Raw genomic sequence first — 13,332 nt, 5'->3', positions numbered from 1 at the left:
TTCCAAAACTAAATTTTATAAAACTTTAGTTTACCACCTACTTTTTTAACAATTTAATTAAAAAGTTTTCCTAGGAATCCTTTTTTTTCGATTTAGGGATATAAATAGTATATACTTAAATAAAACTTAGCTAACTAGGTTTCCTTTAGTATATAATTATTAAAAAAAACACACAATAATAATAATAGTAATAATAATAGCAGAGTTTCACTATTATAACAATAATAATAATTTAAATATTTACTACATATAACAAACTTTTGTTTAAAAGAAAGTTATTTATATTTTATTTATTTTATTGTTTTGTTTTTTTCTAGGATTTAAATGTAACTGTTAAATTGAACGTATAGTTTAATAAAAATAAAGAACTTGTAGTAAGTATTCCTGAAAACCATAAAAAAAACTATAACTTGTAAGCTTGCTACTTAAGCTAAAATCTTAACTAAATGAGAATTATAAATATAAATTAAATAGAATTTGAAAGCCAAGCTTGTTTCTTAAATTTTGTTAAACAAAATATAAAATAGCTTTTTCAATAAAGATAAATTAATTAGTTTTGTTTAAATTTTTGATACTTTTTTAAATTTATTTTTTTACTTGAATACTTTAATGAAATTATATATTATGGTTTTCCGGACAAAGCCTTTGTCATGATTTTGCCATTAAATATTATATACATATATTTTTAATATAATTTTATTTAGATTAAAAATCTAGTGTAGTCTTAATGTCTAAATTAAAGTAACTAAATATTTGATATATTTTTTTTTCAATTGAAACAATTATTAATTATAAATAATTTTAGCAGTTATTAACAAAACAAAAAAAGTTATTTGAATGCTTAACAATTGTCCTTAAGATTACAAAAACTAATCTTGCTGAATTGGCTTAATAACTCTTACATTTAGATTTTATATTAAAATTACAAATGATTTCAAATTAAAATTTTTTGAAAATATTAAAGCTTTCAAAACGATATATTGAATAGTTCAGAATAATAGTCTTTTTAATAAAATCGCTATTAATTCTCAATTTTTTATTCTCAAATTGATCTCAAACTTTATTCTCAGATGTATTTAAAATGTGATTGATTTAAAATAATTTTATAAGTCAGGCTTGTCCTTAGGTTTGAGAATAGTATTTTATCAAATTGAAAAACAGTTTTTTCAAACGTAGGCTTGAACACAAATTGAGAATAATTTATAATCAAATTCATTCTAAATTTTTTTAAAACTAAAAGTTCTTGAATACTGTCTTGACTTCAGTTTTGAGAATGATTTGGTTAAAACCATTAAAATCTAATTGAGAAAACACTATTTAAACTATATTTATATTGAGAATAATAGTCTTTTTAATAAAAACGCTATTAATTCTCAAATTCAGTAATATTTTTATTCTCAGATTGATCTCAAATCTTATAATAATTTTATATGTCAGAATTGGTCAAATTGAGAAAACTGTTTTTGTCAAACGTTAGTTTACACCCAGCTTGAACACAAATTGAGAATAAGTTGTAAACAAATTTTTTGTAAAATTTTTTTCAAACTAAAAGTTCTTCAAACAATATTTAATTTGAGAATGACTTGAAATAGCAATTGATATAAAATTGGCAATAACCTTTTTTCTCGAATCAATCTCAAATAGAATTCAAATTTGTAACTCATACACCTTTTTAGGTTTGAATTATTTTTGATATTATTTTCATTAAGTTTAAAAAGTTGCACTTTGTATTTGCTGCTTAAATTGAAATGGAATTTTTAGGCTTGAGAATGATTTGAGAATAACATGTGATAGCAACATGAGAAAATACCAGTTCTCATAATTTTTTTATTATCAAACGAACTTCAAATTGTATTCAAATTTGAAATTTAGGCCTCTGTTTATATTTATGAAACCTTTGAGAATTGTATATAATATCAAATGAAAACGAAACTCAATATATCAAGATACGATGCTTTGGGGTATCCTCATGTTACCCCGCGGGAAATTTGAGTCAATAAAAAGAGGACATTATATCCGTGACCAATCAGAGAGTCCCTAAAAGGTGTTAATTTACTTCCTTCCAGGTCACCGACATGTTAAAGCGACTGCTCACTTTTATATACAGCCCAATTATGAATAAAAATTCCCCAGGAGTTTTTTCCCATTTTTCCTATTCAAATTCAATGGGAAAAAACTCCCGGGGAATTTTTTTTATTCATAATTGGGCTGATAGTGTTAGAACTAGAGCCGTTCCCTAACCCCGTGGTTGATTCCCTTTTCTCAGGGGTGGGTAAAGCCAGCGTTGTTTTGCAACGTTATTTCCTCATATACCAGAAAGTCAATGAGGTGTGGTAATACAAGTTGGGGCAATAGTAATCACCCAATGTTCTTTTGCTGCATTTTTTTTAATGAAAAATGTTGGTTCTGAAATTTGTTTATTTAATCCATCAAGTTGAGAAAATTACATCGACCAGAGTTGATGTCCATTCGGGCTCATTTTATGTGATTTTCCATTACTCTTGCCAGAACTTCGGGCGACTGGTTCTCGCATTCCTGCCGAATATTCACCTTAAGGAATTCAAGAGTCTGAGGCTTGTTGGGTGTCCCAGAAACGATTATTTTGTTTATTCATGTAACCGCTTAGATGGGAAGATGTCGTGTTGTCCCAGTCTCTTCAAGGCGAATGGCCAAACGCTGCTGTGTTTGTCCAATGGGTGTCGGACGGCCAGGAAATCTGCAACGAAATTCAAGCTTGAAAACAATTATTCCGCGTTCTTGCGGAGTAAACCGATTCATGGCTTGTATTCTGCATTTGTTGGCCCCATTAGCTAAAGTTATAGCGTTTTCGAATATCGAATGATTTGGTCAAAGCTTTCATATCAATTAATGTTAGTCTAATAATGTTCCTTCTGAAAGAAAGGGCAGTTCACAAAATTATGCTTGGAGCTTAGGGTAGTTTTTCCACTCCTTACATTCTGTACAAAATATGATTGCATCGGTTACTTTGATTCTAGCCATGTTTATCAAGTCTCAGATATATTGTAGTTGAATCCTGATCAATAGCCATTTACTGGATGCCTCTCTCTAGTACTGCTCAAAAGACCTTTATGGAGAACCGCAATCCAGCAATCGAGCCAATTTGTCTTTGATTCGTGCGCAGAGAAGCAAGACTTTACAAGATACATTGTTTTGTGAAAGGAGCTTCTCCAAACCGGATACTCGGGGTTGTCACAGAATCAAATCATTGGAATTGGTTTTGAAAACGGCAAAAAAGGAACATTATGACTTATAAAACCGAAAACTTTCGATTTCACGAGACTAATGTTTTTTTTCTGTCGTTTTCAAAACCGATTCCGACAATGATTGGATTCTGTGACAACCCCGACTAACTCTCATAATGGGCATTATAAAAATAGTGGAATAATTGACGATTCTTCACAGTATCGGTTGTTGAACCAGATCTAAATCATAATAACATAACCTACAATTGTATTACATCAAAATTGTTTCCAACATGCTCAACTTCTTCGATGATTTAAAAATATAGGCAACAAAAGAACTAATAAAGTTTGTTGAATACAAAAGTTTGGAGGTCAATTTTCATTATTTCCCAAAGGCTAAAATTGCACATTGCAGACGCACCGGGTTTTATTTTTCGATATAACAGCTATGAAATGCACAATTTGACATCTTTTGAAACCCTATGTAGTCTGCTGGTTAGTTTCGGACTCAAAGCCCCATGGGAAGGAACTAGACCTCAAGCATGTCACAATTTCATGTATAGTTTTGAACGAACAATGCTTAACTTGTCAGGCAACAACGCAGAGTGGCGCCATTTGAGTTTTTCGTTGCAAAAGTCATAACTTATGAACCAAATGAGATAATGAAAAAATTTAAATAGAATATGATAGATAATTGATCAGCCTATGAAAAAGTGGTTCTACGCCTTTCAGGTGCCTACTTATGGATTAACAAAGTTGAAATTTGTGGAAAAATCAATTTTATGGGAAGTAAAATAAAATATTTTTTAAATTTTTTGATTTTTTATGTTTCTTTTTAAAGGCTTTTATGATTTAAAATTATTCCAGAAAAGATTAAAATTTTGTTTGGCTGGTTTTTCACGGTTATATGTCACTTTTGAAACCATGTCTTTTTTTCAAAATATTACCTCTAGCAAAAAATGGGACAAGAACGGGCAGCTGGAATTTTTTTGCATTAGGTAAAGGAATAATCAAGGAACTTATTTTGAAAATATGGCAAATATAGAAGTTGATGTTTTTTTTATTTTCCATCAAAGATGAGAAACATTGAAAAATGGATAGTTGGTAAATATCGATTTACCTGGACAAATACAAAGCAAAGAGTACAATTTTTGTTTATTCTTTTCTTAATAAATAGATCTATAATAATAGAATCAAAAATAATGACGATCCGCTATATAGTTTTCTACATATTGTATCTGAAAGTGGATCAAATTACTTCAAAATTGTCTGTTTTTTTGAAAACTGAAAATCAGTCAACTTTGAAGGGCTATATCTTCTGAACAAAAAATCTGATTGTATTAAGAGAAGCATATTCGCTGGACAATTTACTGTACAATAGGTGTATTCAATATCTTTTAGGGACACATGTAATTTTTGATTTTTGCAGGCGCCACTGTGCAACGTCTATATTTGATTTTGCAAGGCGATGCTTCAAAACTTACCAGTCTTTGGCACTCATAGATACCGCAACATCGCAAATGTCAACAAAATCCACACCAATTTTAAAATTAGAAACAAAAATCTCAATAAATAAAGGAGAAATGCAACAGAGACTAAAATTGCATATTTTATTATGATCCATGTTCTCCTTATGCAGACCACTCGTTTAGACTCTCTTGCTCTTGATTATAACAGAGCTGTTAAATCATCTTAACAGTGACAAAAATGAAAGTAAATGTAAAAAAATATTTATTAAACAATAAACAAGTAAAAACTGAATTAATTTTGCACACAATTTGCATAACAAAATATAGATTTATAAAACATAAGAAAAGAATTGTTTACAAATATAAATTTCTTTGTTAATTAGCCATTCAAATAACTTTAGAGTTAAACCGTTAGTAACTGTTAAGTAACAAATCAAAACTGTTAATTTATCACAGTGTGTTATTTGTTATTGTCATAATATACTTTTTATAGTATAAATAAATAAATATAAAAATATCAACACTATCAATCTATTTAAATATATTTAAACATAATCATTTATAAATAGTTTAGCATAACGTACTACTAACATATTGCCAAAGATTAATAAACCAACAAATTAATAAAAAATAATAATGAAAATAAAAAAAAAAAAAAAATATCAAATGCTACAAATAAATATTAAACTTTTAAAATATTTTGTTTGCCTTTTCTTTTATTTATTAATTTTTCTCTACAATTTCTACCTACTTTATTAAATTCTTAATAATAATAAAAATAAAAAATAATAAAAATTTTAAGATGAAAGCTTAATAAAGTCAGTCGCATCTGTCATCATTATAAATATTGTACATTGTTGTTGTCTTGTCGTTTGTTTTTGTTTTCTCTAAATTTTAATAATTTTAATTATTTTGTTTTAAATTGGCACATTCTGTTTTTATTGATGTTATTAAAATTATATTAAAAATCATAAAAGAAACACATAAAAAAAAGTATTTAATATTGTTCTACACATAAAATTTTTCTAATTTATTTTCTTGAATTTTTGCAGCAATTTATGAAGTGTTTGTTTTTTTTTAAAGCGTTTAATTATATTAATATTTCTTATTTATTTAAAATTGTTTATGCTCTTTTATTGTAAAATTCTACTACTATATTTTATATACGTAATTATGTATGATATTTGCTTTTATATTCTAACAGCTAAGGGCAAAATAATGGACAATTTTGGTAACAATTCTCTTGTCTTCCTTGTCTCTTTAAATTAAATTTTCTAAGCTGCCTAATAACATAGGAACATGAATGATACATCAATATTTAGGGTCCCGAATAGTAGATGAATTCTCATTCGTGTACAATTTATTGGGACTTAAAATACGGAATTTTTAGCTTTTATTTTGAAACATTTGTACAATACAAATTTATTCAAAGTATTGTCCATTGTTTGCTATGATCTTTCTGGCAACATATGAACGAAATAACGAATCAAGCCAAATTTGGATGCTTTGTACCAAAGTGAAGCGTATTCCAGAGAGAGTGTTCTGCATCGATCGAAACAAATAGTATTCGGACTATAAGGCGATTGAGGCAAAACATCCCAACCACTTCATTCGTAATACATTCTAACAGATATTGCAACATGTGGTAGAGCGTTGTCATCATGGAATATTACGGTTTCATAGTGTTTTTGGGACGGGACGCATTTGGTCCCACCAAATACAGAGAATTACGCCTTGGATATTTAGCTTTGGTGTCGATTTGTCTGGTTGGCCGGGCTTCACATACGATCTCTTACGCTTCGGGTTATCGTAATGGATCCATCTTTCATCGCATGTAAAGATTCGGTGCAAAAATTATTTTCTCTTATAGCGTTGATGCATCATTACGGACATGCAAAATCGTCTTTCAAGGTCTCTCAGCTTCAATTCGTATGGTACACAATTTCCCTGCTTTTGGATAAATCCTGCTGGGATTCCCTGCTGCTGAAGTAGTTATCAGCGGCACATTTTGTCAAATTAAAGAAGTAAATTAAAACTTCCCGCAAATGACACTTTGTTGCCCCAAAATTCGACATTTTCGAAGCAACAAAAACTTTGTTGTTTACACTATAATGTTCAATAACAAAGTGATAATAAATGACAGATTTGTGCCCTTCTAAATTACATATAAGTTATTAAAACAAATACTGCGTTTAAAAGATATGCCATCTATTGTAAATCCCGCATTTTTAAGTCATACACCCAATATTTTCCTGTATATAATTTTCATTTGAATTAAATAGGAGGTAGATCTAATAAATACGAAAGGTGGAAAAGTATTTCCTTAAGAAGGAATCAAAATGTTTCGAATGCTACTGCAAATAAATGCAATCTCTTGAAGAAACATGAATTCGTTCATGATTTCTTTATATATCCATTCAATAATCAAACTATCCACGTGCACCAAAAGACAAATCCGGTCATGATCTTTTCGATTGAACTTGACGCTTTCGGAAATTTTATCGAACTGTCTTCTAAACTCTGGACGATCTTCGTTGTTGTTGTTTTTGTAACAGCTCTGCTGTCGTTGATAGTTCTTCTCTGGGGAAAAAACTTCAGGTTAAAACAGTTGACGCTGAGTGGACAATCTTTGGTCAAATGAGACTCGGCTCGTTCTGAAGCGAAGATTAAATTGTCGCGAGAACGGTGGATCTTCGTCTTCTCCATTGTTAAGAGTCGACGTAGAAACCCCATTGAATTTTATTGAAGTAGTTTCAAGGCCTGAAGTTTCTTTCAGTTGTGAAATAATGCTGCATCTGATAAGTAATCATTGGTTTCCAAATCGGTGCATTCAGTGGTTCTGTTTCCTTATTTCTTCAATAATTTCGGCAAACAAATGCTCATTTATCAGCCCAAATTGATCGTTATCAGTGGTGACATGTTCAATTATACCGAAGATTCGTGCCCAAGAAAGTCTCAGGTTTTATACAACCTCTGAAATCGTTAAATATAGACCGATGTTTCGGGGTCCAGCAAGTCTCTTACTGAAATTTTACTAGCCGTTTCCTATATAATCGATTTTGATTATGCAATTTATAACGACCTTCACCAAATTCGTCATGGAACAAATGACAATCTCTATAGAACTCGTGACGTCTGTTTTCTCAAAGCGATTCCTTTGTTTGCAAATTGTAAAATATCCACACAGTCGTCTGATGTTTTGATTGTTGATGTCTTACGACATCAGTTACGCAAACTAACGAATACGATCAATCAATTTTGGACAAACTTCTCAAAAATCCTGCTTGAAGATAACGATTGAAATCTCAATCATCTTGAAAAACGTATAACGTTGGCTGTATCATATACCTAGATTTTTGATTCGTGAAACAAACCAGTCTCAATTTTGAAATAAGTCCAAAGAAAACCATAATCGAAATCGTAGCTTTTCTCAAAGATTCGCAGTGTATGGTTTGCAAACATTTATGTTCATTAATTCGGTAGTGAATAATGGGTAAAGAAAAATGCCCAAAGGTCTTAAGTTAAACGATCTGAAAGGTCAATGACTCATTATAAAATTAACTAATTGAGTTGTTTGGGTGGTTTTTTTACACGTGGAACGAGGAAATTTCGCCCACATCCATGTATTATAAATTAGATACAAGAAACTGGTTTCGTGCTTTGCCTGATCAGTCGCTTTTTAACAGAAGAGTGATTTAATGATGCATCCAGTCCAAAATCAGCACTAAACAGTGATACTTTTTGAATGCATGAAGAACTCGTAAACTTTATGAACCCTAATGCGATAATTCATCTAAATTCTCGTGTCGCGGCTGCGAACATCACAGTTCGGCCAGATCAGCAACGCATTTGAAGAAGAATGATCTATCTATGGACGATGCAATGATAAAAAAATTACTAACTCACAATTAAAAAAGATGATCGTGTTGCAATAGCTTGCACCATCAACTGGTCCGCCTGATCAAACACATTTTTGAAGAAAAATGGTTCGATGATGCTGTCAATAGTGATACGTTATGGATCCATTTGATTCTCATCAAATGAAAACAAACACCATAATCTAGATGAGTTAGCTGTGCAATAGAGTGCAACTGTTCTGCTTGATCGTTTTTTAAGAATATTGGCCTGATGATGCTTGCAGTAAAAAATCAACACCCAACAGTGACTCAACTGTCTCCGAAGAAGAATATTCCGATAGTTTCTCCAGTCAAATTTTCCCACTAAACAAAGACACATGTTTGATGTATTTGTTTCCAATGATTACTTTAAACTGCAAGAGCGGCAATTAGGATGATTAACAATGCTTTTAAAATGAGAATAAACTGGATTATCGTATTGGTCAGCCACACAGTGATATGAAGAGCATGCATTTGCTACTCTACTTGTGAACTTTCAAAAACCCAAATGATGATGAAAGAAACATTTTAGATAACAATAATTGCTGGATATGATTCTGTTCGAACTGTAGTTGATGAATCCTACGTTTATCTATTATTTTAAACATAGCTTAACAATTTAATCAACAATTTTGGATTAGAGTTTGATTTTGAATAATCCTAATAATGCCTAATAAAGCTGTGCAGTAGTGCCTGTTACCTTGAAAGTTGGCTTGGAAATGAAGGAAGTTTCCTATAGTTAACGTGACATGGTAACACGTCCTCTCTTATACTCGATTAATAAGCTTCAAAATTAACTATGAACCATCCTACACCACCATAATGGGAGAGCATTCCATGAATATTAGTCTTAACACACACCGAACGACTCTGTATCACTTTCTGAGTCGATTTAACCAAGGATGAAGCTTATTGAAACTGATAACAATCTGCCCATTATTTCTCCTAGCCCATACAAATGTCCTCCCGAAAATAGGATCTTATCGGTCAGGAATGCTTGATATATATAGATATCCACAACAATTTCTCCACAAATAAGTTTGATATACATACATATAAATATTGGGTATATGATTTAAAAATGCAGGATTTTTTCAAATTTTTAGCTTTTATATTGAAACATTTGTACAATATAAATTTATACAAAGTATTGGCCATTGTTAGCTATGACCTTTCACATCTTTCTGGCAACATATGGATTCTGAGCCAAAAGAGCAGCTCATCTTTTGAGGTCAAGAACGAATCAAACCAATATCGGAAACTCTGTTCCAAAGTGAAGCGAATCCCAAAGAGAGCGTTATGCATCCATCGAAACAAATAGTATTCGGACGGGGCAAACTTTGGACTATAAAGCGGGTCAAGCAAAACATCCCAGCCACTTCATTCTACTTTACTTTTTAACACATATTGAAACATGTGACCTAATGTTGTCATGATGGAATATTACGGTTTTATATCTGGCATCATATTCTGGTCGTTTTTCGGCCAATGCTCGCTTCAAACGAATCAGTTGTGTTCGGTACAGGTTCCCTGTGATGGACTGGTCAGATATTATCCTTTTGCTCCCACCAAATACAGAGAACTACCTCAGTGCCATTTATATTTGGCTTTGGTGTTGATTCAGCTGGTTGGCCGAGCTTCACATACGATCTCTTACGCTTCGGGTTATTGTAATGAATCTTTTTTTCATCACAAGTAATGATTCGTTGCAAAACTTATTTTATTTTATAACGTAAAGCATCATGCAAAATCTTTTAAGGTCTCTTGGCTTCAATTCGCATGCTACAAAATTTTCCTGCTTTTGGATGAATACTTCAGCTTACAAACGTTTTGAAATTGCTGATTGAGTAGCTCCCAATGATTTTGTTGAGTTTAACAACAATCTTAATGGAGTAATGCCTCCAACTTTTTTGGCTGGCCTGGGTGATCTTTGTCTTCCGTGTCAAAATCACCACTTCAAACCGCACATACCCACCCCTATCGCGAATCATTATTTCACATGAAATATGTTCCCATTTCCCATTTTTCGTTCATAAACTTTGTTCATGTGAAAAAATTTCCCATGTTGTGAAATTTTTAGATGAAATTTTGTAAACAATAAACAGCTGCTACGAACAAAATCAACTATTGTGAATGAAAAGTTTAGGGGAATATCACGATAGCAATTTTCCCTTCGAGGCAAATGGATATTTCATGGGAACATAAATTTCACATGTTTTTCACGATAGGGGTGACCATCTCTTGCATGTTGAAACCGATGGAACACATTCGCCATAAGCTTTGATGAGCATTTTTAAGTGATACACCCAATAAATAATGCCTAATTTAATGGAGATCGGTCCATAAGTTGTCATAGCTCCCAAACAAGGCCCAGTTCTGAAAATCACGAAAATAAGTTATTGAAATTGAAACAAAAAATTTTTTTGCTCATTTACTCACTGTATTATATTAACGGTCTTGACCGACTATACTTTCGTACTTGTTTTCAGTTGGATAAGGAGACTAGATAAGTTTTCCAACATCATGAATGGGACTAAATATAATGCCCAGAACTGTTTAAGCTTTTTTTGAAGCGTTTTTTTTTAATTTTTTTCAAAGACTGAAGCAGAATTTATCAATATTTTAATAGATTGCACAGAGAAAACAGATTCGTAATGGCAACCGAATTTGTTGCCAATCGAATGATTCTGCCTTGGTGACCGAATTTTACAGTTGTGGATACAAAATTTTAAAAGGAGCAACAAAAGTTTGGTTTCTTTAACCGAAATTCTTCCTTGTCAACTGATTTTCTGTTGCTATAACCGAAAAATTCTATATATGCAACCGAATCATTCGATTGGCAACAAATTCGGTTGCCATTACGAATCTGTTTTCTCTGTGTATAGATACAAACAGAAATAGTACTTTTAAAGCTCTCATTTAGTGCTTTTGAATATAAACAAATTCATTAATTGAAAATTATATTTTTTTGTTTAAGCTGCCACGCCTATATCAAATACATATGTAGGTGTTGCTATTATTTTGCCCATAACTGTTTTTATTTTATAAATTCTTTATGTAAATAATCTACTTTTAAGCATCCCTCTATGTTCTTTCATGCATTTATGTATAAATAATTCAGTTTATTTTCTTTAAATTGTAAATTATTTTTGTCTATCAACAAAATACTTCATAATTCTAAAAAAAACCATCAGCAGGCCATTTTGTTTAAGTATTTTTTTTTAATGCATCACAAAACACATTTGCCATTGTGTTTTTATTTCTCTCTTTTTTTTCGTTTTATTTTCACACACAATCTCTCTCTCTCTGTCTGCGTCGTCGTTATATGTCTCTCTCGCTCTCTGTGTTCACCAACAAACTTTGATAACCCCAACATATTGTATTGATTAAACAATTAATTTTGTTGATTAATCTTCAAAATTGATGAACAAATGCTGATGATGATGATGACGTTTTTAGGGTTGGAAAATGAGGATATGACACCCACCCTACGTCAATTATGGACTGCCATACGTCAATTGCAACAGGATATGACACAAATTAAACAGATAATCAATGATGAAGTTGCCTTGCGTGTTAATTTGCAACAATTGTTGATGCAACATTTAGAAACTGGCAGTACATCCAGTAGTAGTACACCGAAATGCTGACTATGGAAGTAAATTGCTGGTAGTATTGATTGATTGATTGATTGGATTGAATGATTTGCTAAACAAACCACGACAATCGATTATACGTACTGCTTTAAAATTAAATTTATATACAAATATACATATTTAACAAATATTCAAATCATTGAAAACGATCAACGAATTATTATTTAAAAGATATGTTTACATATTTAGAATTATTCAATTCACAAACAGAGTTGTATGATTTTAGAAGTTTGAAAAATGTTTTTTTATCTGGCAAAATTTTGTTTGTTAGAGACATACAACTGTGTTTGTGTTTCGTTTAAATAATAATTTCTTATTATTAAATCATTTATTTATTATTTATTTAATATTATACTTTTTATATTCATATAATATATATGTAGTTTATTATTGATAATTATGTATTTATTAATAAAATTTAAATTCTAGTTAGCAAAAAGCGAAAAATCACAAAGTTTAGTTTCAAAACCTAAAGTACTTGTCAGATGGAGTTAGAGTCTTTTTTTAATTTAATTGAATTCATTTATTTATTTATGCTATTATAAGTTTTTGGAAATTTTAAGAGTTTTTTCTAGGATTAATAGGAAATAATGAATGATTGCTATCAGAAGTTGTAAAGAATCAAATATTATTCTTTGAAATTAATTAATTCTTAATTAAAAAAGTTTGAAATTTAGTTTTAAAAATTCATCATGAAACATTTATTATACTAATTCGAAATTGAGACAAATTTCCAGTTAGAAATTTGACGACGTTTTGCAGAGTTTTTTCAACTATTTCCAAATGTTAGCAGTACAAATTTCAATCCTTTTGTTAACCCATTGGGAAATAGCAGACTTATGTTGACTTTTACATCTGAGAATAAATAAAAAACCTGGTGACACATTCAGAATTTCTTATAGTTTTTGTCAAATGTCAGCAGCTCTAAATTAAGCAGGTTGTCAATAGTACTGTAAGATGTAGTATTGACATCTTGCTGTCTGTTCTGCTGCTAATATTTGACAAAGTTGAGAAGAAGGTCCAATTGGTTTTCATATAGGAGTAGATGCAAATGCAAGTACTGACCAGAAGCTTCTAGCTGGAAACCTACTAAAGGACAGCAATTGTT

The 13,332-nt window shown here is 30.8% G+C and overlaps 1 protein-coding gene across 2 annotated transcripts in view; it reads left to right on the top strand.

Annotated features, from left to right (window-relative positions):
• The window catches only part of LOC135949853 (uncharacterized), a 70,011-nt gene extending 57,706 nt beyond the window's left edge, over window positions 1-12,305 (top strand). The window contains exons 10-11 of one of the 2 annotated variants that reach the window (XM_065499301.1): window positions 318-374; window positions 12,028-12,155. In XM_065499301.1, coding sequence (XP_065355373.1) covers window positions 318-337 — 20 coding nt within the window. In that variant the 3' untranslated portion in view covers window positions 338-374; window positions 12,028-12,155. Of the gene's footprint in view, window positions 1-317; window positions 375-12,027 lie in introns of both variants that reach the window. The other variant, XM_065499300.1, reaches the window with a different exon arrangement.
• Window positions 12,306-13,332: the final 1,027 nt, after the last annotated feature.

Source organism: Calliphora vicina, chromosome 2 (assembly GCF_958450345.1).
Source record: "Calliphora vicina chromosome 2, idCalVici1.1, whole genome shotgun sequence".
NCBI lineage: Eukaryota > Metazoa > Arthropoda > Insecta > Diptera > Calliphoridae > Calliphora > Calliphora vicina.
This window is presented reverse-complemented; position numbering and strand designations above follow the sequence as displayed.